The sequence below is a fragment of the Copadichromis virginalis genome, linkage group LG18 (assembly GCF_057382275.1).
Source record: "Copadichromis virginalis isolate Kocher_CV1m ecotype Utaka linkage group LG18, C_Virginalis_male_GT1.1, whole genome shotgun sequence".
Classification (NCBI taxonomy): domain Eukaryota; kingdom Metazoa; phylum Chordata; class Actinopteri; order Cichliformes; family Cichlidae; genus Copadichromis; species Copadichromis virginalis.
Window position 1 is genome coordinate 30,156,925 of NC_140635.1, and position 25,561 is coordinate 30,182,485.

A 25,561-nucleotide genomic window follows, 5' to 3' on the forward strand; every position below is an offset into this window, starting at 1 on the left:
TACACTTCAAAAGACAAAATTAAATGTTTAACTGACAAATGAAGCGTATCAGAGCTAATGAAATGACAGTGCTCCTCTAATATGTGCCGTTGCGTGTCTCTCCCCAGGTATGTGGTCCTTCTCCGTTTCCGAGCTGGCCATCCCGGGCGCTGAGATAGGACGCATCTCCGCAATGGACGCTGACCTGGGTGAGAACGCCAAGCTGGAATATACCATCCTGGAGGGGGAGAGCGGGGACACGTTCAATATCACCGGACTGAACCAAGAGGCGGTCATCACGCTCAACAAGGTGAATGAAGGATGACAGAGAATGAGGGGTGGACAGATGGAGGGAGATATTGATGAAAGAGTGGGCAGGAGAGGAGGGAAGGGTTTCGTAAAGGTTACCACAGATAGTGGCTGAGGAGGAGAAAACCAGAGCTAGAAGAATGAGCAGTAAAAGAGCGCACATATGGAGTCATTTTGTAAAGGTAAAAGGCAGCAAAGGAGACAGGAAACAGATGATGAGGGGGAGGACAGACGATGACACGGGTAGTGTAGGCCGGTCTGTGGAGAACAGTTTTGTTTTGCCTATGAGTCGAAGCACAGCTAACAACATGCTGCCTAAGCCTATTAACCTGGAATTACCTGGAACTAAACAATAATGCTATATAAACTCACACAATTCATCACTGAACAGCCCTTTCAGCGAGGACTTTAATACAGCTGAGCTGCATTCTTCTTACCTGTTTTCCTTATTTGTCTCCCGTCGAGGAAGAGTGTATTGTTGGGTTTTTTGACAAATGAATCTCCAGCTTGATTCCACTCACTGCGAATCAGCCTCTTTTTATCAGCACGTCCATCTGTTTAAAGCAAACATAATGAAATATCTCCGCAAAACTCAATCCAAAGCGTGACACATCCAAATGCAAATGCTTGCAGTTGAGTGTCATTTTTTCGAGGCGGTTTGTCTCCGGCCTTTTAGCACATCCTTGCATGAATTGCAGAGCATTTGCATGTACAAGAGAATCAATAAGGCTCTGGCTTTCTATTTTGAGTTCAGTTGGAAAAATGCTATCATGCACAAATGATAGAACAGATCATTAGCCATGCAAATGCAGTCTATATGGATGTCATTTAAATATCTTGCCCTGTGACAGCTGGGATGTGCTCCAGCCCACCACCGACCCTAAAACTGGATAATCGGAAGAGAATGGATGGATGTATATTGTGATATACTATAAAAAAATCATGGTTTGTGTTAAAATAGCTGTATTAACTGCATATCACAGCACAAGCCTCTCCTTCATTTTCTTGGTTATCAGGGTGATGAGTCGTGTAACCAGCGTGAATCCTACCACATCTGATTTTTGATTGGTTACATGAAATTAAGCCACAGCGATGCCACAGATACATTTGAAAAAAGAGATATTTTATTTTATTAACAAAAAGGAACCCAGTTGTCTACATAGACGCCATTCATCAACTTAAGTTGATGCTGGTGTTCATTTTTGTAAATGATGGTCTTATTTACAGAATAAATTAGATAATAAAGCAGGGTTTGCCTTAGCGGATGGTTAGCTTGTGATTGTCTAGACATCACTGTATGAACATGCTGTCTTTGGTTTATCAGTCAGAACCATCTCTCACTCAGGGATTCATGGTTCATGTCTGCTTTAATAAAAATGGGATTGCAACAGCCAAAAATGCTCAAGTTGAGGCTTTAAAATGAGAGGTTGCAGTTGTTACATCTATTCTTTATATACAGTCTCCTTTTTAACCCCAGCAAGAATCCTTCCCAGATGTTTTTTTTTAATGCAGGCTGCAGATGGATATATCCCTTTAGTGTATCCGTATGAGGATACAAGGCACAGGATACAGCAACTTGCCATATGCATTTTAAAAATATACTTTTTATTGTCCTGTGTTTATGGATTTCCAAGCATGTATTGGCAACTGGGACGGTTGCAGTTCCCTCTGGCACTATTCAACATCAACACTACCACATGGTTGAAGGGTGTTTCTCCCATCTGTCTTAAAATTTTTATTTACTGTCCATTAAAAAGGCTGACACAGATATATCAACAAACAGCTCACTTCTGCTGATATATCAGCGTGTCTGAGTAACTGCTGATCCAGTGAGAGAGAGGCCAGAGGCGAATGGCCAGACTGCTTCAAGCTGATAGGAAGGCATCAGTAACTCAAATAACCAAGGTACGCAGAAGATGATCTCAGTAGTTTACTATTTAGTAAAGAAATTAAATTACTACTAGTAATAATACAAACAGCAATGCTCTTTTTAATTGTACATAATGCAAAACAAATGCCATATACAGGCAGCTATAGTACATGCTATGGCTCATTGTATGCTCAGACTGTCTGTGTGTCTCTCTTTCAGAATGACTGACAGAGCACTTCTACACTAAATAGGGCTCAATTAGTTCCATCTATTAAAACTGCATAGGCAGAAATGGGTGCTTTTGACTGCGATCCCCCAGGACCCCAGTACATTTGAATGTTTAAAAAAGCACTAGTCACAGCAGATAGCAGGAAACAATGAGTCACAAACTGATTGGCCAAATAGTGACAAACTGGAGCAATAGATCAAAGCATTTCTAAGATGTGACAGACATTTTGCCTCTGGGGTCTGTGAGAACCCCCGTCACCAGGATGAGGTTTTTGTTTGGTTGTAGCATGTTTGACTTTATGGTAGCGCTAAAGCTATTTCTTCAAAATTTGTCACACTCCTCAGCCAACCTGGTGAGTTCTATGCCAGAGTGCTGGAGAGGAGAATCCATCTTTTAGCTGGACAATGCGGTTTTCTTTCTGGTCGTGAATTGCTGGACCAACTTTTAATCCTCTCGAGGATATTGGAGGATGCGTGAGAGTGGGCTCATAATACTTGGCCAGTTATTCCACTGTATCCCTTTGGGAAGTTCCCTTATGGGAGCTTGGTTTGTATTTGCTGGGAGTAAATTAGAATTTTTATATTTTAGATAACTGGATGTAAAAGTCTGCACACTTTGTGCCATTAAATTCCATGAAAAATCTTTGCAAATGCACACGAAGCTTCTGAAACCTTTTCACGTCGTTTTTGGGAAATGCAAACTGCAATCTGGCTAAATCTGCAGAAAAAACAACAACAAAACAAAACAGAAAAAAAAGCTATTTGTATTCCAAAATTGATGTTGTTTTTATTTTTGCTGGTGAGTGCCTGACTGCACAAATGCTTTGGTTGGTGTATTGGAAGCCATGCAGGTGTGCATACCGGTGTATGCGTGCGCATGTAAACACTTGAAATTTCTGTGAATTTATCATTGTGTCAGTTCTCAGCCTTGGGTTTGCAGGATTCGTTAAAAACAATCCGCACCCAGAGGTGGCGTGTAGAGCAGGATTTCCAAGTTCCTTTGAAGAGACGCGCCGAGGTAGAGCAAGGACTGGATACGGTGAGAGGTGCAAGAGAAAGAAATCTAAGCCAAGGACCTGGGAACAAGGCGAAAGAGTGCGGGTGAAGAAGGAAAGAAACGATGGGAGAGCTGAAGGAGGAATGTTAAATTGAGGTCCTGCGAGGCGGTGACAGCAGAGAGTGCGGTATAACAAGGGGGTTAGAGTAAGAAGCGACCGAGAGAGATGCGCAAAGAGACAGGGAGAGAGACACAGTGACAGCCATGGAGAAATTAGCTCAGCTATAGGCTGCGAAGCACAGGAGGTTAGAAATACCCATCCGGAGAGACAAGCAGACAAAAAAAGCTGAAAAAAATAAATAATAAAAAAGAGAGGTACAGTTATTAGGAGAGGGGGAGACAGCATGGCGACAATAAGACAGACTGAAGAAGAGTTGGGGAGAATAGGTGAGCATCAGCATGTGGTGAATGGTGAAAATCACATGTAAACAATTACACTAAAGACCTCCCACCTCCAGCATTAGCTGCGCTGGATTCAGCCACAGACGCAAGGCAAAAAAAGTGCAATTAATATTTCAACATGGCCTCCTCTGCGCTGCTTTACTCTCTCTGCAAAGGCACCAGAGAAATAGATTAGAATAGATTAGAGCAGGCTTGCTGTTCCAGTTAAATAAAACTGGATAATCACAGGTTACATGTGGATCAATTCTGAATGCTTACAAAGTGGAACATATATTGAATATTTACAGATGCTGCAAGGCACAATTTCCTGAGTATTTACAACAAGCTGTAGCCCCAGCAGTATTGGGATTTAGGTGGGGGGTAAAGGTGGGTGTGTTACACAAACTGTATGTGAATTTAAAATAATCTGACTTCAGTAGGTTAAAAGGATTTAGCCTTTCAGGGAATTCATGCATAACTAATGGAAATCATGTATGATTGGCTACGATTAATAGAATTAAACAAACAAAGCATAAAATTAGCGCTAAGCTCCCCCTCAGTTTATACTTCATGAAACAAACAAAAATAAATAAAACAAAATGTGTGTGTGTGTGTGTGTTTTCAAGCGTGCGTATGTTTGGGTTGCGTTAATAATGACTCATATGCCCTGCTGTCCGTTTCCCAGAGTCATAAGGCTTTCACAGTGTGAAGAATTTAAACAGAGGAGTGAGATGATCTGTGCGCCTCCGGAGAAAGAAGGATTTCCAAGTGGAACAATTTGTGTTGCCACAGAGCCGGCCTTGACCTCGCTGGTCATCTCGCTGCTGTGGGCTGAATCTCTTTAACCGCTGATCTACGGCGTGCATTCTCTCACAGGCAGAGATACGGAGAAACGAACACGCACATCTGCACAAGCACCAATAAACCACACACATATATATAGATATACAGGCATGCATCAATATTACACACTTGACCTCGCAGCTCCCTGTTCAAACTTTGGAGATTGAAGAAAAAGAGCTACACAGAGAAATGATCGCTTATCTGAGGGTGGGGAGGGCTGCGTCTTTACCTCAGAATGATGGTAGGTGGGTCGGAGCGGCAGGAGGGTTAACAGCAGATTAGAAGGAAACGGGGTCAAAAGAGACGGGAGAAGAGATTTGGGGTGTGTAAAATAAGACAGAGAGAGAGAGAGAGAGCGTAAACGAAGGACGCGGACAAAGAATCAGACTCTGGATGGCGCCCCTTTGAATAGAGAGGAGGAGAACATCCCTGTGAAAGGGCGAGGGTTAGGCGGGGACACGCCATAGAAAGCTGGGTCATTAACAGCCTGTAAGTCTGGGTGACGACTGAAGCTGCTTATCATCGCTTATTTACTGTCAGTCCCACAGAGACACCCCCTAGCAATAAAAAGATTTCCCTCCTCCTCTATTTCCACTCTTCCCGTCGCCCCTCTCCTCTTCCTCCTCCCATCATCATCAGCCCCCCCCTCTTTCTGCATCTTGTTACTCTCCCCGTCTGATCTCCATACATGTCCAAAGAAAATGCAGTGCACGGGAGACACACAAGCTCACATGCAAACACACACACACACGCCCTCCCCCACCCAATATCTGCCTTGCTCCCTCACCTCGTCCTCGCTCTGTTTTGTGTCTGGAGGCCATGTCAGACAGTGTGTGCTGTTTGTGGCTCTGACTCAGCCTAGGTCTGCCTCATTTGCATTCACACATGGAAACACACATTTCCAGACGCAAACAGGCACAGGCTAATACACTCATCAACAACCCATTCACTCTTTTTGAAACTAATTTCCTCTTTCCAGTTTCCTCTTCTTCTATAGTCTGTATTCTATTCCTCTCTGCTCCCTGGCTGGTCAGCGCTGCTTTGCTGCAGCTATTTACGCACGCATCGATTCTAATGAACGTACACATTCCTGCTAATAGATTTTTGATACAGCATGCGAGTGAGGCCACAGACTAAGGAGCAGGTAATTTCAGAATTAGGAATTGCTTGACATTGCTCTGCAGCAGTGCCCCCTAATGGCTAGCGGATAACATTCACGGGGGGGTCGCCTGCTGGTTAAAGCTTCCTTGAATTTTCAATCCACTAATCAGAATGAAATTTACTGGAGCAAGAAGTAGAAAAGAGAAAGACTCAGCTAATAGGCAGAGGTGCTTTACATGCAAATCAGACAGGTGATAAAGGGTCTAGTGTGTCTGGCAAGCTGAGGTCACACATTAAAAAACCAGAGACTCTGAACACAAACATAACATAATAGCCCGTTTTCAAAATACCTCATTACACATATACTGAATTAAGCAGCATCTGTATAACAAAGTGGGATCACTTGACGCAACACTAAACATGTCACAACATCATTAAGAAGAATCTGGCGGCATCCCAATTCAGGAGGTTCCTTTTGAGGTATGTTTATGGGGGGGTGCTGTGAGCTGTGTAAGCCTGCTATTTGCGCGCTTTTCATTTCCTCCTTACCTGGGGGACAAGCAAGCTCACGCGTGTGTCAGTTTGCAGTTATTATTTCCATATGCTCTCACTTAAAACGGCTGGCTAATCCTCGGTCACACGCCAGCAGCGTGCCCAGGATTATCTGTGTTTGTTTTCTCACGCGGAGGAGAGATTGTGTTAATCTCCTCACAGGGAAAGAGAGAGAGAAGGAAAGAGAGATGGAGGAAAAGAAAAGAAGAAGAGAGACCAGTGTATTGCTTGTAAGTTTTCTTAACAAAAAGAAAAAATTGAAAAAGGGAAGACACGAGACCTCTGAGAGTGAAATAAGACAGAAGACGAGACAAGTGACAGAGGGATGGGGAGGCAGCAGAGGAAGAACAAAGTCAAAAGGGAGATTTAGGAGAGTCTTTGTTCTCTCAACTCTGCAGTAGTGCTTGTTGGCAGAAATGTCCAAAGCTGAGTTTGTCATCAGACAAATGTGATGTATGATCTTGATTTAGAATGCACAAAATCAAAAAGGAACTCAATCTGCCAAGGACAGCGGGGTGCTGAGACCATATATATACACACTGTGCTGCGGACACCCACTCGCATGTGTGTTCACCCTGAATCACACAGGCTTCCATAACCTTTTTTTTATTTAACATCTACTACGGTGAAGGCAGGGAGAATCACCTCCTCAGGGATTAGAAGCCTCAGCCGCCCATTAATGTGCAGTTATTGTACAGTACGCTCAGTGTGCGCGTGCACACTACCGCGCACTTTCTCAGTCAAGCGTGCAGGCCTATGGCTCGGCCTCTTTGAGGAGAGATGTATTATGTATTGCCAGTCTTGCATGCAGGTTAGCTAATTAATTTCTGCTAACTGTGAAGCAAATTTTAAAAGGTATAGAATTTGAATTTCAAAACAGACCATTGGAGCGCCGCATCACAGGACACGAGGTTACACTTGTAGAGCGTGTGGGCGGGGAAGCAGAGGGGAGTGCTAACTAGGAGTGAGAAAGTATGTATGTGTGTGATGCTGATTTAATGATTATTTTCAGTTTGTTGACTTTTCTGGGTGAATATCTGTAAAGGTCAGGAAATCAAGCCTAGTATTGAGTTTTGAAACTGCTTGTTTTATTTAAACAGTGTAGGACGGAGAGATTCGTCAATTTTCAGTGATATAAAATGAAGGAAATCTACTGGGGAAAAAAAGGCATTTGATTGGTCCTAAATTCATTCTGCAGCAGTGCAACAACCCCAAACATGCAGCCAGAGTCATAAAGAACTATCTACAGTGACAAGAACAGATGGTAGAGCCCGCAGCCCTGGTGTCAACATTATGGAGTCTGTCTAGGATTACATGAAGAGACAGAAGACACCGAGAAAGCCTAAGGTCACAGGAGAACTGTGGCACCTTCTCTGACATGCTTCCAACAGCCTACCTGCCAAGCAAAACCTGTGCATGGGCATCCAGAGGACCGGTGCTTTTCTCAGGGCAAAGGGTGGTCACATTAAATATTCATTTGGTTTGCATTCTGTAAGAAAAGGCAACTTTATGGCATTATTTCAAAGGTATCCAAACCTTTTCTTTTTTTAAATTCTGTATTTCATGCAGTAAGCAGCTCTCAAAGGTGCAGGCAGGAAGTAGAATTAAACAACATAAGGCTCGGGGGCCAGAATTGACCCTGAAAACACTCCAGTATGGCCCATGGGATGGCTTTGGAAAATGTTAAGGGCACAAATTTTGGACTTGTAACTGTATTTTCATTTGTTTTTTAAGCTTTTTTTTTTTTTTTTACTGATAAAGACCTCCTTAAAACATTCATACTACATCTAAGTAAGTAATAGATAAACAATTAAATGACAGAAAGAGTATTACTTTATTATCTGCTATAGAAATTTTTATTTTTTACATTGCACTTTTTTCTCTAATATTAGGATATATCGGGGATTTAACCTCTAATGAGACCACAAATATGAGTTTGACATCCCCGCTTTAAATGTTGACACTTTTAAGGAAGAAAGTATTAGTAACAGTGGTTTAGCACCTCATCATAACAAGATGATTCCTGGTCCGAACCACCTGAAGGCTGGTGCCGTCTGTGTGGGGATGTTCTTCCTGTGCTTGCATGGACTTGCTCCCACAGTCTAAAGACATACATATTAGATTACCAGCCAGTAGGTGTGAATGTGAGTGTGAATGGTTGTCTGTCTCTCTGTGCTGGCCTTCCAAAAGACTGATGACCGATGGAGGAATGGATGGATTGCAATGTGCAAGTAGTATTTTTTCTTTCTCTTCATCAAGTCAGACTTGATTTTCCCTCTGTTACTGCAGTCTGCCCATACCTTATTGAGAAAATTCACATTGTGTGAAGTCCCACTACCTCATTTAGCATACAGTGAAATTGTTAAATGCAGCAAGATTGCCATTACCGTGAAGTACAAGCTGCAGGGGGATCGTGACAAAATGTGATATCTTGTCAGCGGTTCAAGAAAGGTAAGAAACTGAATTCATGGACCAGAATATGAAGATTAAGACCTGGTTCAGCCTTAGATGTACAGTATTTTACTTTTACATTAAGCTCACTAAAACAACAGTATAATGGCAACCAAACGGCTGACAGTATTATGCTGTAATGCTCATATTCTATCCAGCACTGCACTATAAGATTTTTTTTGCAGTAAGAAACTCTCTAGATTGCTGTAGGTCCACTGTATAATCACAGTTTCATGCTAGCTAATCTGGCTTACACAACTTTACTGTAATTTTACAGGGAAATTTGTTACAGTGTATCACTCAGCCCCATCTCCTCTTCTTTTGGTCTCCACTACCTCTGCAACAGCCTTCTTAAATTAATGTTAAGCTAAGAGTTCAAGCTGCTCTAAATCACAGTCTCAGCCTTCAGTGAAGGTGGTAAGCCAAGGGTAAATGAAGTCAGCGTTACTGCTTTCTTATTCGGCGCGTAAGGAAGACGCCTGGGGTTTGTGCAAGTGACATGCAATCAGTTGGTGGCTATGCTGCTTATGTAGCTAATGTCAGCAATCCACAGCAAAAATGCTCTGTCAAATTTCAGGAAAACCATTTTAAATATGAGCTTTCTTTGGCTTGAAATAGACCAGAATTTGAACCTTTGTTCCTTGTGAGAGGACATTTGCAACAACTGCATGTGGAACCTCACAGGTCCTCCAACATGACATGTGTATGTATGTGTACAAGTGTCTTACAAGTAGATGTGAATACATGAGTGAGGATTTTTTTTTTTATGATGTCAAAAAGTAAAAAGGTAGACGAACAGTGGGGTCGCTGTGTCCTTACTGTAAGGGTGTAGGAAGGAGAAGGATGAGTGTGTGTTGTGGTTTGTCAGAGCCGGTGCCCTGTCGCGCGCACACCAGGGAGGGAAAAAAGATAGGTGTGGGCGGGTAAGTCGGGGACTAGGTGATGGAGTGTGTGAGGCAGCAGAGGAGGGGGAGCGGAGTGATGGAGTGCTGGGTGGAGGGAGGGCGGAGGGTGATGAGTGTGTGCTCACAGTGTAAGTGACACCTCTCCTCCTCAGACAGATTGTCTCTCTCTCCCTGTAATGGGGACCCCGTTAGAGAACCTTTTCCCTCCATCTACCCCCCTTCTGCACACACACTTTGTCACCATTCCCATGTCTCTCTCTCTCTCACACACTCTGTAACAATTTTTCTTCTGTATTTATTTTCTTCTATCTGCCCAGATATGTCCACAAATTGGCTACATTTCTGTGCATTTCAATTCCCCCCATTCTCTGCATAATTTTTAATCAATCTGCACCTCATTCTGAGACCGCTGATTGTCAAGCAGTTTACGCTGGTTTACAGCTCAGAGAGCGAGAAGAAAAGCGAAGGAAAAATAGCAAACGAGAGATCAGAAAGGAAGGAGAGGGAGGATATCAATATTCCCACTGCCGGTGGGATCCTCACAATGATTTTCTTCTCAGCTCCTGTTTGAATCTGACAGCGAAAATTCTGCATAGCTAGAGAGCCCATTTATCCCCTGTCCAACATAGTTCCCCGTGCCAATCACACTGAGATGAATTATATGCGTACTTGCTTTTAAGGACACTCAGATACTCACAGAGGATCTGAGGATACACAGGCTCAAAGAACCACTTGTACTTCCACGCACAAGTCCACACACACACACCTGCCATTACCTCAAACAGGTATTTTGAACTAGACCCAAACGTGTTCGTTTTCTGAAATTTAATCAACAGCAGGTGTATGTCAGGGTGCGTGTGTGAGACAGTGGATGTATGTGATTGCTTGTGTGTGCCCGTGCCCTCACTAACAATCATCTCAGCAAACCAGATCAGAGGCTATCTCTTTGCTTCAGAGGCGCCGCGCTGGCGGGAGAGCGACGCGCAATCACAAAGACACCTCAGACAAATAGGCTTCATAACTTCTCTGTAACAAACAATCACTGGGGCCTGATCCCCTATCCCAAATGAAATCTCTCGCACCTGTGTAGATGCAAGGATACAAAGGAATTTTTAATGCTCCCCCGAGTCAGGTACGAGTCTCCATGGTGATAGCAGAGTCGCTATGGTGATAAAGAGATGGCGTTCAAAACAATGGAAGCATTTTTATGAAAAATGTGAGGGAGGGGGGGTCTTATCATGAAAATATATTCTTTATAGAGCCATACAGCCCAAACCATTTGTACTCCTAATGAACATATGCGCACAAAAGCAAGTTTCATACACTTTACAGGGTCTGAAACTATGCCAACCAGCATGTTTGCAACATTGTAACACAATATACAACCTGCCAGGTACCCACCAACACACTTCCCACTGTTTTTGCTAACACTGCAGTACCATATGAGCTAGATAAAATGGTCATAGCAACTACTCAGTGTAGCACGAGTCTGCATGCACATAGCAACACTACACTGTAACAAATGTACTTTTTAAAATAGAATAAATGAAGACAATTTTTACAGTGTGCCCACTGTAATTATTCGTGTACTATAAAAAATCTTTCTGTGCTGTACAGAATTGAAGATTTATTGTATAATAATTGTTCCATTGCTATCACACTTGTTGACATAGTTTGGCTTATACAACTATTTAAAGCTACCTAAAACCTTGGAAGCAGACCATTTACATTTCTGTGAGTCCCAAGTAAAATTGCTGGATTAAACCAAAAGGGCTTCAGTTTGCTGTTAATACAGATTTTTTTATTTAAAGTAGGGTAAAGTATTTAGCTTTATTCACCAAAAAAAACACTACATTGCAATACAAAATATTCTGTATTTTTACTTTTAAGTCTCACCAACACAGTATTCAAACTCTACAGATATACATCATCCATTCTTAGCACGTCAACATTATCCAAACATCAACTCCAGAAATGTCAAACCAACATCCAAACAAGTAGTTACCTCGGTGTTGAAGCTGTGAAGAAGCCTTTCAACTTTTTTTGAGCATCCGGAGTCTCATTGGCAATGCTGTAACATCAACGCCTCATGAATGTCTTTTCCAACTTCACACAAAACCCACCATCTAAGCATCCACCCACAACATCCTTCAAAATATCGCTTCAAAAAATCCAAACGTCACAACATGTAAGGTAACCAGAATATTATTCACTCTAAATTATTCTTAGATGCTTTAGGATGTGACCATTCTCTAGCCTGCGCGAGCTCTTATCTGTTGGACGAATTCATTATTTTCCATCTCTCGGCTTTAGATATGTAATTTAGCAGACATTTGTGGAAAATTTAGTGTGCGAAATAGACCAAATGAAGGCACGTTAAAAAAAAAGGCTTTTGGATCTGATGTTTGTAACAGTTACATTTGCATAATTTCTCGCTTTTAAAAAATGTCTCTATTGCTCATTTCAAAATATGTAAATGCATAAACCTTAGATGATTATACTACGCAGAAAAACCCTTTCATTTTACACAACTGTAAAGCTTACCTCGTTCTTCTCTCCTCCACAGGCCGTAGACTATGAGAGTCGGAGCTCCTATTCCTTCTCTGTTGAGGTCCTTAACCCGATAGTGGACCCCCGCTTCCTACGTCGAGGCCCCTTTAAAGATCGGGCTTCAATCCGAGTTGCAGTCCTGGATGCGGACGAGCCACCGAGGTTCTCTCGGGCCAGATATCACATGGATGTTTCAGAGAACTGCCCGCCGGCCTGCACAGTGGGCCGAGTCAGTGCAGTAGACCCCGATACTGGTCTGACCAATAATATCAGGTAGAGTACAAAGCCTCTGCATTTCAGCAGGACATGTAGTCTTCCTATACATTTAGGTTGTTACTTTTCACTGTTGAGATAGCAAACAGCCTACCTGGGCTCCTTTTGAACAGGTTTTTTTTTATTTCTTTTTTTTAAAAGCTAGTCTTTCCAGTTTTCATGCTGAGATAGTAGCTGTAACTTAATCTTTGGTGTAAAACATGACACTGGTATCAGTTTTATCATCTGCCACCCAGGAAGAAAGCAAATAAGCCCATTTCTCAAAATGTTCCTCTCAGTATTTGCTGTTTATGAACTCATAACAAAACAGCTTTACAGGAGTTTTATTGCTGAAAGACAAATCAAGCATTTAATGGTGCTGGGACTTATATATATCTTCATTTGTTTTACTGTCCAGCCACAAGCAAGGGATAGCCAGGCTTTTTGAATTAAATTCAAAGCAGGCTCTTCAGCTAAAAGAAACAAGACACAACAATAAGAGCTAACCAAATAAAAATAAGCCAACCAAATGCCCACACAGTGTTCCCACGAGCCAGACAGAAACCACAGACGCTTGCAGCTTCCAGTGCTTCGCTTGTGTTTGCGGTGGGTTTTGTCTCAAATAGTATGAGGAGGGAAGCAAGCGATTTGTCTGTAAAAACCACAGAAAACCGTGTCCCAATTAAAAGCAGAAGTGCTAAAAGCGAGTATGTGGGGAGGAATGATAGCTGGTATATTCATGGAGATATTTAGATAATCGGTAGCACTTCAAAAGAACTCTTATCAGCTGTGATAATCTCACTATATTAATTCTTTGGCCATTTGAATGCCGACTTCCTTATCGCTCCCTCACACACTTGCCCTGTCTGCTTCTTTCGCTCCGCACCCCACTGCCTTCCCCGCTTGCATCTTCCTTTCACTCATTCTTTCGATATTTCTCCCTGCCCTCTCCTCATTTCACCCGTCTATATCCTCAAACCCAACTTTCTCTTCTTCAGGTTCTCCATTGATCCTCAGTCAGACCCAGAGGCTCTGTTTCGTATCACACCAGAGACCGGTCTCATCACCACAGCGATGGAGCTGGACCGGGAGCGTGAGCACTGGCACAACATTACAGTCATCGCCACCCAGAGAGGTCAGAGGTCACTCTTCGTACAACACTTAATCCGGAGACATCGTTAGAAGTCGTTCATTGGATTATTTATTTTATTAGAGCTAACCCTTGACAACGAAGCTAGCATTTTCCCCACCTCTGACACCTTAACCACTGATGAGTAAGAGGTTTAAGAGACTAGAAACTGTGTTTTTTACGCTATCTGAAAGGCACAGTATCCACTGTATGATGCAGTTTACTAAGCGGCTTAGCTCTCAAGTCATCAAACCATGAGAGAAATGCTGTTTGGCGCCATGAACAGTTTGTTACAGCGCGTCAGAGAATCAATTGATCCGTATTGTGCAAGTTATCTGATGCCGCAATAGATCTGTTCTCGTAAGGATTCAACTGGAAACACTGAATTAAAGCAACAAATCGAACTCAGGCCTTGATTTGCCGACAGAACATGATAGCACAGGGGATCGGTAAATATCTTTCTGTTTCCAAGTATGTAGGATGTCAAGCAACAAGACAGTTAAGTTCAAGTTATACATGTTCCCTCAGTAAAAAAATGATAAATAGAAAATGCCAGGGGCAAGATCATCAGTAGGTTCCACTAGTAGCTGCTCTCCAGCTTTCAGTCATGATTAAGGTTATCTAACTGTCTCTTGTCATTTGTGCAATTTAATTAATAATGAATTTTGATTTAATGAGTATATACATATTTAATGTGCTGTTGATTCTTTCATAAATGTATTCACATCGGCAGAAGTAAAGCCAATTATAGTCCAGTAGGCCCAATTACAGCTCAGCCCCTACATCCTCTAATAACACACTTTAAGTCTCGTTGCTTGCTCACGTGGAGGCTTGGCAACAATAACAGATGTTCCAGAACATCTAGCTTAAAATTGCTGTCAGATATAAATGTGTTAAAGATAGGTACACCAGCTCCAACACTTATTAATCACCCAATCATATGACAGCAGTGCATTCAGAAATGGAGATATCAAGAAAACCTGCTGAAATTCAAACTGAGACACTGGCAAGAAAAAGGTGGTTTAAGTAAATTTGAATGTGACATGGTTGTTGGTCTAGACTGAGCTTTTCAGAAACTCAGACTTTGCTATACAACCTTCTCTAGTGAGAACAGCTTTATTAGAAAAAGAGAAAATATCCAGCGAGTAGCAGTTTTCGTGGAGAATATGCCTTGTTGACATCAGAGGTCTGAGGAGAATGGCAGACTTTGGTTGTAACCACTCACTACGACCAAAGTACACAGAAGAACATTTCTGAATGCATAACAGGTCAAACCTTGAAGCAGATGGGCTTCAGCAGCAGACGATCACACAGGCCTCCACTCCTGTCAGCAAAGAACAGGAAACTGTGGCTGCAATTCACACAGGCTCAACAAATCCATCCTACCTTTTATCAACTGTAAGCAGGTGTGGAGGTTATTTTCTTTACACTCTACGCTTTAGATCACTCAACTGAGCATCGTTTAAATGCCACAGCTAACTGAGTATTGTTACTGACCTCTCCATCCCTTTATGGAGGGAGACTCAAACATACTCAAACAGGAGTAAATAGGAATGCATTAGCTGGCTTTTATTGTGTATGTATTAATATACATGCAGTATAGTATTTATCACTGTGTGTATGTGACAGCCTTCACTGCCATGACGGAACATATCATCCAGTTCCAAACTTGCAGTTAATTTATTATTTTTTTATTCTTATTTTAGTACAAGGATACATCGTTAAAGAATATGTTATTTTTTCATTCGATTTCTTGACAAGAAAAATAGTAAATAACACCACATCAGCTTTTCTTAAAATGCCCTTCAGCCAGGTTAGTTAATGGATGGCACAGCCTTCGCAGCTTATTTAAATGTAAATAATTTATTTTAAAGCTTACTTAAGCTTTCGGCTTCACAAACTATGACCCCGAGAAATATGTCTATTAGAAGCACCAAATGAAGTAGTGTTGTGACATTTTCTGATTTTAATGTATATGACAAACTCTACAATAAAGTTATTTTATTGTAACCCAAATATTTATCAGTTTTAAATGAATCCAGACATTAACCTTAAACATAATATTGATGAGAAGAATGAATTTCCATTTGAGGGTATAATTCAATAAACTTTGTAACACATTATTGTAACTGGAACATATCCATTTTACAGTAAATTTGGCTTGTCAAATCATATAATCACATTGATACTGTAATCATCACAATATATTTAATAATCTAGAATAAATTAAATCATATTGTTGTGAAATGAAAACAATATGATGCTTTTATAAAGTGTTATAGATGCATAAATGTAAAAAAAAAAGGGTATTTTTGGTTAGTGTTCAGCTGTTAGGCAACATGATAACATAATAAATGATATAGAGAAGAACCTTTATGGGTTTAAGTTGTATCTGTATGCCAACTTTGGTTGTTCAACTTCTGTTCACATTTGCAGACAAACCAAGACATTGAGATTTTGTGTATTATAGTAAAATTCTACTTTTAATTAAGTATTTTAATATAGCTACCTAATTTAAACAAATTCACTCATTTTTTTCATCTATTAATCTATAAATGCTTTTTTCATCTATTAATTACTGTAGAGAGGGCGACTTCATACTTCTTTAACTCAGAGTATCACTCTGAACACATATCTTTATTTACGCAGCCCATTGCACTCTTGGTGTCACAGCTCCCAAAAAGAGCAAGCTGAGCACAATATTGCATGTTGTGGGGATGCACTTGCGAAGATATTTTGTTAGTGGAAAAAAACAACACAACGTCTTGTGTTTTGGACAAACCAAATGCATTAAGGACTGGATAATTTAATGTAATTATGCAAGCATTTCTTTCTTTTCTTTGATGTCACTGATTTGACTTTTTCTCTCTCTACATTTATGTATTTTTAGAAGTCAGTGACAACCTGTTTTCTTGTTCAGTTTGCTGGACGGACGTATTACAATTAATACCAGCATCCTGTTAAATCCTGGCTTTGCTCCAGTAGCTGTGTCTGGCAGATGACAAGTCATAAAAGCACTCAAAAATAATCCAACTGGTTTGTTTATAAGTAGAAGTATTGTTGGAGAATTCCATCCAATGTCTGCTGTGCTCAAGGAAAAAGAAGTTGTTTTGCTGCCAAGTTTTGTTCTGGACAAACTTAATCTTTACTTAAAATCTACTCAGGGTTCCTTGTGGCAGCAATGTGTTGGTAGGACTGTGGCGGCAGCACACTGAGTGCCTGTCTTGAATAATGAGCTCTATCTAATAAACAGACTGTTGGAGACTGTGTTGACATAAAGCACAGTAGGAGCCCTGCCATGGCCACAGGCAGGCCAGCTCACCCTGTGGCATTACAGCAAGAGCTCATTTTCAGCTTTTCAGCGATGGGAACCAATTGCTGTCATCCATGACACAGTGTTACTGCTGTTGGTTTAAAAAAACATGGTGTGGGAATGTTGTGAGTGTGTGTGTGTGTGTGTGTGTGTGTGTGTGTGTGTGTGTGGGGCTCGGTTTACAGAAAGTGTAGTCCAATGTGTTTCACGGTTGCCTGCCTAGATAAAGGATGTGTGCTGGTGAGCCTGGGTTGTGTCATAGCTGCCTAAAATGTAATGATGAGTGTTCAGAATGCTAACTTCATGTGTTTCGAGCGCGGCTTGTGAGAACTTCATGTTCAAGTGTGCGTATAGCCGAGTGAATGGGGTGTAGGGGACCTTATGCCAATCCATTTAAACTGCGCTCTTGTGTAACTGCATGCAGATTCGCTGCCTTCTGCACCCCTCTTCTGCCTTTTCTCTCTCTTTATTGAGAAAACACAAACACACACACACACACACTTTATGCTGCGAGAAGTGCTGGCTATGAAAAGAACAGTTTGATGAGGAAAATTTTAACTGATATGGAAGCATCAGTCATACTCCAGCTGGGAGCCTGCGAGCTGTAACACAAGCCAAATGAAACCAAATGCACTGCTGTTTATTTAGCCAATTGTACGCTCACTAATGTGATGTAATGTGAAGTTTTTGGACAAAGTCTTGAAATACTTGATTATGCCTATGAGGACGACTGCATGGGATTAATGGACCGATGACTTGCACCACTGTATTTGTATTGTACTCAGTAGTGTCTTTTGCCGTTTTAACATTGTCTTCATATTATTTAGTTTATACAGCTGTGTGTGCGTGTTTTTGGAGGCTACGTTCTAATATGCTTTTCTCTGGCTCTTTCAGACAATCCCAGCCAAGTCTCCAGAGTTCTAGTTGCAATAGAGACCTTAGATCTGAATGACAATGCACCTGAGCTGGACAGGCAGTACAACACAGCCATGTGTGACTCCTCCTCCATCGGACAGGTCAGTATGTGTTTAAACTACTTGAGGTCTTTATTTCCATTCCAGTGTATATAAAATGTTCATTTTAAAGACATGGAAAGACACTAAAACACATGTTAAGGAAACAAGCCCGGGTTATTACTGGAACTACATTCTGGCACTACACATTTCTCAGTTTAGGTACTTGGACTGCCAGCAGTGCTAAAGACTGTAATTTTTCAAGAAGATGTGAAAAGACTTTAAGTGATGACTACACAGCAGCAGCAGCAGCTGTGTTGTCTTTGTGTCTACATGTGTGGCACTCGTGGTTTTTCGAGGTGTCAGAGCCCAACACACAATCACTGCAGTTGCATGGGTAAAAGCTTACAAATAGAGTGGCAGGGGTATAACGCAATCAGAATGTAAAAGCCAGAGTAGACATCTGGACTGACTGAAAAAGAAGCTGTTCTGTCAGACATGCAAAATGCATGACTGAAAACGCTTTTTAGACACACTGCTAATACTATAGTCTCACATGTTTCAGTCAAATTTGACATATCGTTGGTTTGAATAAAGTCACATAACTGATCACATGGTTACAGTCACTAACCAGTGGCCATTGGTTTGTGGCCAAACTGCTAGCGTTATTAACCTTAAGAAGCTAACATTTTCAGCATATTCATTGTTTTCACCTTTTTATTTTATATTAAGATAAGATAAGATAAGATAAGATAAGATAAGATAAGATAAGACTGACTTTTTTATGTATACATATGAGCAGAAGCTTCAAAACCAGTTTTATCTGAAGCCTGAGAAGCTGTGGCTGGATGAACTTTAATCATCCAAAAATCAAACAATATTGATAATCAATGTAATAATTAATAATAATTAATAAAATAATAAATAATGCTTACTTTACATACATATTTTAGAAGTTACAATTTTTAGGTTTGCATTCAAAGCCCCAAATTTCATACCATAAACACAAAACCTGGTTAGTTAGCTTCCCATTAAATAACTATCTTGACAATGTGTCACTTAGCTCGATTGCTACACTATTTCAGTAAATGTTAATGTTACCTCTTCTTTATATTGGCTGAGTCATACAGCCCACCACACGCCACATTTTGCACTAATTATACACATATTCATAATAAATTAGTGTTACTATGTCATATGCAAAACATATGCAAACTTTGTATTTAATGTTCATGTACAGTCATATAATTACAACACAAACAATCAACGAGTATTCAGCTTGGAGCATATAGAGTGTGGCAGAACAAAGCTGTGTCCCTTCAGATATGGCCACATGCAGCTACAGCATACTCATTCACCATGAAGCCAGGTGAATCCTCCATGGCCTGTTATCAGAACGCAGCAGTTATTTGCATTGTAATTAAACTCGAGCCTCCTCTCAGGCTGCCTCCCTCCTTCCTGCTTTATTTGTGTTCTTGTCTGTTTCTCTGCATCATGTTTTTCTCACTCGATCCTATCTCAATTATAGAAATCATCCCTTTGCTCTTCAGCCTCCCCTTGGAAACCCTGCTTAGCTCTCCTTTCTTTGCCTCCATATTCCGTTTTCCATGCTGGCTCTGTCACTATCATTTTGGTGTCGTGGCCCATCTGTTGTGTGTGTTTTTTGTTTTTTTTTTTGTTTCCACTGGTGCTTTCATTGCTCTGCTCATGCCTTTGTTGTGTCACCACGAAATCTGTGATTCTATGGCAACGACGTTGATTTGTTTTTGCCTGTGATGTTCATGTTTATGCATGCTGCAATTTGAGTGAGCGGCACGCAGTTCATTAAAGAAAGGCTATGATGTCTTCCCAGTGTGTTTGGGATAGTATATGCACATCTCTGTATGACACGCCATTAGGCAAAGCCTGTTTGAATATTCACCCACAGCATCGGATAACATAATGCAACTGTTCTTAGCAAATCTTCTCAAGGCCTACAGACATCGACTAACTCAAAGAGCACGCTGCACCCTTCATCCCCGCATTGAGTCTCGTATCGAGCACTCGAAAGCGTTCCTGAAAGAGCGCCCTGCATAATGACGAACAGAGAGTTTCATTAAAAAGAAATTACCCATCAGCTCAGTCTGCGGGAGATTTCTTTAAGATTAATTTAGTTAAGATTGCCAATGAGGACTTGCGTAGATGCCTTTACAACACCGAAAACTGCACGGCACTGTATTTACAAAAAAGGGGATTCGCACACACACACACACACACACACACACACACACACACACACACACACACACACACACACATGGTTATATTTTTGGTGTGAGTATCAAACACAGTTCACTTATGTCACTATGCTAATTGTTTGACTTGTTTTCATTCTGCCAGTGTCGGCTAATGTTTTTTTGTTTATGTAGCTAAAAGCTCTCTCTGTGTAAGTGTTTTTTCTTCCTCCTTTTCTGTTCTCTCTCTATGCTTTTCCTCAAAACACACAAACACACACGCACTCACACACATTCATTCACGCCCTCCCCTCACCCGGTCTCCCTTGCTCTCTATCTCTGTGTTTCAGGTGGTGCAGGTGTTGCGGGCGATTGATAGAGATGAGGGTGGGAATGACAGCACCGTGTATTTCAGCATCCCTCCAGAGTCCAGCGCTGCCCTCAACTTCAGCGTCAGGGACAGCGGTGGTAGGCACTCAAGCTTTCCTTCTCTGTGTAGTTCTCTTAATTCTTGTTTGTCTGCTCCTCCCTTGGCAGATAGACTGTTTCTCCCCCCACTTTTCTAAGGCCCTTAATCCCACATATATTTTTTTTTCTGCCTTTCTCTTCCCATCTTCATCTTTCCTTCTATTCTCTCTTTCCCGTTCCTCTCAAAACCACTCCCTCTCTGAGTCGCCTTCCCTTTTTCTGTCCCTCCCTCTGTCTCCTACCATCCATCTCCCATGTCTGGTGGCCCCATTGTTTTGCTTTGTTATCCTCCCCTCTTTTGTTTCGTCCCTCTTGTTGTATCCTCTACATCCATCTTCTTCCCCACGACCATGTAAACTTAGTATTTCCACTGAGAAGCTTTTGAAGAAATCAAAGCTGCTTCGTTTAATTAGCGTCAACTGAATCTAATTTAGCTACTTGTTTGTTTTCTGTGCATTTTTCCCCCTGAACACTTCGTGTCCTCGCTCTTTGTTTTGCACAATTACACACGTATAGTCCTTTAATATCATGCAAACATAAATTTGATATGACTATTTTAATTCAGGGATGCAATGTGCTGCCGATTCTGTGTAACTGTTCACATCAAGCTGTGTATGTGTGGGGATATTTTTGCATCCTTGAGCAAATATGTAGTCTCCTAAAATTGGATCCACAAGAATTTTGTTGTCTTAGCTCACATTTACATTTCTCTACACAAAAACAAGTTAATTGGCTCACAAATACATTTTTTTGCAATTATGTGTCACCTGTGGAGTTTTCGTGTAAACACATACTTTGAGTCAGTGCAAAAACACAGTGTTTGCTTCCTTGAAGCCTTAACGGCGTGCTGGATAAAAGATCAAACATTTGCAAAAGTGACATTTTTCAATATTTTGAAGAGTGCAGGCCTGATTACATCAGCTGGCATTCTTTTTTCTTTTCACGTCTTTGCTTCTGCATTGCTACATTTTTTTCCTTTGACACAATAACTGTTGTGGAACAGCATGAAGCTCTTCAGTTGGTATGTGCTGCACAGTTGCAGTTGAGGACAGTAATGCAAATCAAAACATTGCACCACTAGCGGATAAAAACTCCACAGAATACTTTCATGTGTGCTTATGCATTCTGCACACAGCTCATCTCTCTCCACTTGAAAGTTTGATTTGTGCGTCATATTAGCTAAAGATGTCAGTAGCATATTGAAGTGTATAATATAGTATTCCATGTGCACGCCTTGGACATATGAACATGTGTACTAGTTGTAGGTATACCTGTTCAAGTGCTCATTAACACACATGTATTCTGATCAGCCTCATGCTGATCAGAATACATGATCAGCATGATCATGTATTCTGATGATCATGCAACATTCAGTGTTGACATGAAATTCAAACCGAGTGTCAAAATGGGGAAAAAAGGTGATTTAAGTAACTTTGAATGCGGCAGAGAACTCTGATGTACTGAAATAATGCAACAAAATCTGAATCCCCCCACCTGAAAAAGAGAAAATAGTGAGGGTTGCTTTGTTGAGGCCTTAGAAGAAAGGCCAGACTCCTTCAAGATGATTGGAAAGCAACAGTAACTCCCAAGCACTTTTAAAACCAAGGTATGCAGAAGAGCGTCTCTGAATGCACAACACGGTCAGCCTTGAAGCAGATGGGCTACCACACCAACCCAGGTGCCTCTCCTGTCAGCTAAGAACAAGAAACTGAGACTACAGCTTTCACAGACTCTACAAAATTGGGCAATAAAAGATTAAAAAGAAAACTTTGCTTAGTGTGATGAGTCTCAAGTTCTGCTGCAAAATCCAGGTAGTCGGGTAAAAATTTGGCGTAAACAACATGAAAGTCACCAAATCTAAATCAAAAAGAGCACTTCTGGGATGCGATGGAACAGGAGATTCACATCGTGGGTGCAGCTGACAAATGTGCAGCAGCTGTTTGCTGCTGTCATTTTAATATGGAACAAAATCTCGGTGGAAATGCTTCCAGCACCTCGTTGAATCTATGCCATGAAGAATAAAGGCAGTTCTGGAGGGAAAGGTAGCATGATGTAACTAATCGAGTGGTCTGTGAGTGTAGCTTGGCAACAAATTTCTCAGCCTTGACTTCATCAGTAAACACAATATGGCAAATACGGGGAATTTGAAAACATCCAATTGAAAATCCAGCAAACACAGGATAACATTTACTCTCATTTTACGTCATAGTACTTTGTTTTGTTCTCCATTAATTCTGACCAAAAAAACTGCATTTTAGCTGCAAAATGCTTTGATTGTCTACTAAGTTAGCTGTATTAGCTAAAATATGCTAAATATAGAACTTAAGACAGGGGTGGGGGAACTTCAGCTTCCTAACACCACCTCCAGTCAGTGTATTTAGATTCCTTAGATGCGTCCTAACACGCATCTAAGAGTCCTGCAGGTCTTAGATGCGTCCTTGATCCAACACAGCTGATAAATCAGCTGTGTTGGATCAAGGACGCATCTAGCAACACAGCTGATAAATCAGCTGTGTTGCTAAATTACCTCCTCAACATGTCTTGAAGTTCTCCAGAGGCCTGGTATGGGTGATATCTAAAACCTGCAGGACACCGGCCCTTGAGGCCTGGAGTTCCCCACCCCTGCCAGATGAAGATATGTGCTTACATTCGTCAGCAGCTGAAGATAAAATTACTCTTTGACTAATTTTACTACCAAACTGGTGACCAAACTCCCAACTCTTCCTAAACCAGACAAAACCAAGTTAACTCGCCAGATCATGGATGAGTATTATAAACTCAGTGACATGTGAAATCAAAGACCTCTTTGATGTGTCATCCAACAGTAGAACAGAGAGACAATAAGAGCATCCTCAGCTCCCGTGTGGATAGCTTGTCTGACAAAATGCTACATTACTTTCTTTGTTTAAAAAGACAATGATTTGATCTATCTTTTGGATCGCTGAAGATCTTTTTGATAATCGCGTTTGTCATGTTTTCATTCCCAGTGCCATTCATGCTAATGAAAACCTGCTTTCGTGTCAGCGGCTATATTTTTGTGGCCTTGTGTGTGTAATTCTAAAAACGTGAAAGTGAGAGTCAGATCAATACAGGCCGTTACCTCTTTTGTTATTGCTGCTCTCTGTCCTTTTAAATTGCTGTATGTGAGCCTCTCATCACTGATGTCCATTACAATATCTTTAAAAAAAAAAAAGGGCTTGTGATGTATTCCTTTCATACAAGTGTGTTCTAAAAGTCAGTGCTTTGGATGTACAGGCTTTCTTCTGTACATACTTTGTTGTGTCATTAACCAGGACAAGTGTGGGAGTCTTTGAAAAGGATCATACAGATGGATCTAATGGCACCACATTATTCAAACAATAATTTTAAACGTGAAAGTATATTAGAATTTATGTTTAAGTTTTACAGCCTATCTGGAGTCATAAATCATGAAGCGTCTGGCTGCGGCAGCGAAAAATATACTGTCTGTCCAATTTGTAACACTCTAGTAGATTCATCCTGTAAAATTAGTATCACTGTTATTCTGCTGTGGAACGCTGTAGCTCAAATTAGAAGGGAAGTGAACGAAAATAGTAAAAATAAAAGCGAGGCTAAATATTTTTTCCTGCTCAATTCCTTTGTGGTACAAACCCGTCACCAGCTGACTGCAGTCGCACATTTGCAAACATGAGGACATTCATTTCTGGGCATAATTTCCGAATTGGAACGTCCTGCCTCCATTCTGCAAACAACACTGTAGCATGCGGTTAACAGTGGACTCAAAGTTTCTTCCTATCTGTCAACTCTCCTTCAGGCCCCACAGCCAGCTTGGTGTTGCTGTCCCAGATCCAGCCACTGTCCCGTTCCTCATCCTCCACCTTGACCCTCTACGTGCCGCTCGTCCTGAGGGATGGGACGTCTGGCCTCACCAGCACTGGGACGGTCACTGTGTCCGTCTGTCCCTGCCTGAAAGGAGGGGCACGAGCTGGGGAGAAAGACAAGGACAAACAGACCGAGGGCGAATGGGACTGGGAGAAAGAAGCGGTGTGTCTTCCTCAGCAGTCCACACTGCCCTCCCCTGGGCTCAGTACAGCTGCCTTGCTGGCTATCCTGGCTTGTGTTGCTACATTACTGGGTAAATACTTAATAGCTCATAAAGCTTGAGAGAGATTAAATCTGGGCTTGGCTTAAGATAATGCCAAAAGCAAAAGTAAAATGGTGAAAGGCCCTTGTTTATATAACTTACATGATGGCTTTTATAACAGCACTTAGTGTTATGTACATTATGATATAATATGAAGTTATATCATAAATATTTACTCCCTAGAAATGCATTTAATGCCATTCTACAAATAGAAAGTTGAGTAAATAGCGTTTAGGGCTTGTGTACCTTCAACTACATCCCTGGATGCTTAATCTGCATATGAAAATAATGAAAGCAGCAGCGTAAATATTTCTCTTAGTCACAGCTGCTCGATACAGGTTTGCTTTTCCTCGCAATTTTGGTCCAGTTATTTCCCTTGGCAAGGTCAGCTCTAATCACAGCTAAAATAACAATTTTGAGTGATTATCTGGGCCCTTCGGTTTTTGATAGCAGCATAATAAAATGTCACAGCCACCTTTGCAGAAACTCAAATGCTCAATTGGATAATGCCTAGTTGCTGAGGAGACTGGCTGATAGCCAGCATCATTGTCATTTCTATTGAGTCTGTTGAAATCACTCGTGCCTTGTTGATAAAGGCATTATCATTCTGGAAGGGGCCAGTTCAATCAAGTGGGAGACGCGACATGGCGTGAAGGTGATCGTGCTCAGTGGATTTAGTGGAGTTAAGAATTTAGTTCGCTAAGTGATAATGGCATGATCGTGGGCGAGAGTATAATTCTGCTTTTTCTATTTCTAAACACTATAATAACATCCTCTGTGGATAGAGGCTGTCTTTAACAGATAAATATACACACACCACGCTATAAAGGTTATTCCTCAAACCGTTATAAAAGGTTAGAGTTTTCCCACTCCATTTAGGGATC

The 25,561-nt window shown here is 41.3% G+C and overlaps 1 protein-coding gene across 1 annotated transcript in view; it reads left to right on the forward strand.

The window, feature by feature from the left end:
• Nucleotides 1–25,561, forward strand: part of cdh24b (cadherin 24, type 2b) — a 158,447-nt gene that overhangs the window by 126,174 nt on the left and 6,712 nt on the right. The window contains exons 6-11 of the mRNA XM_085438015.1: nt 108–289; nt 12,243–12,499; nt 13,477–13,613; nt 17,815–17,936; nt 20,437–20,554; nt 24,348–24,668. Coding sequence (XP_085294141.1) covers nt 108–289; nt 12,243–12,499; nt 13,477–13,613; nt 17,815–17,936; nt 20,437–20,554; nt 24,348–24,668 — 1,137 coding nt within the window. The remainder of the gene's footprint in view (nt 1–107; nt 290–12,242; nt 12,500–13,476; nt 13,614–17,814; nt 17,937–20,436; nt 20,555–24,347; nt 24,669–25,561) is intronic.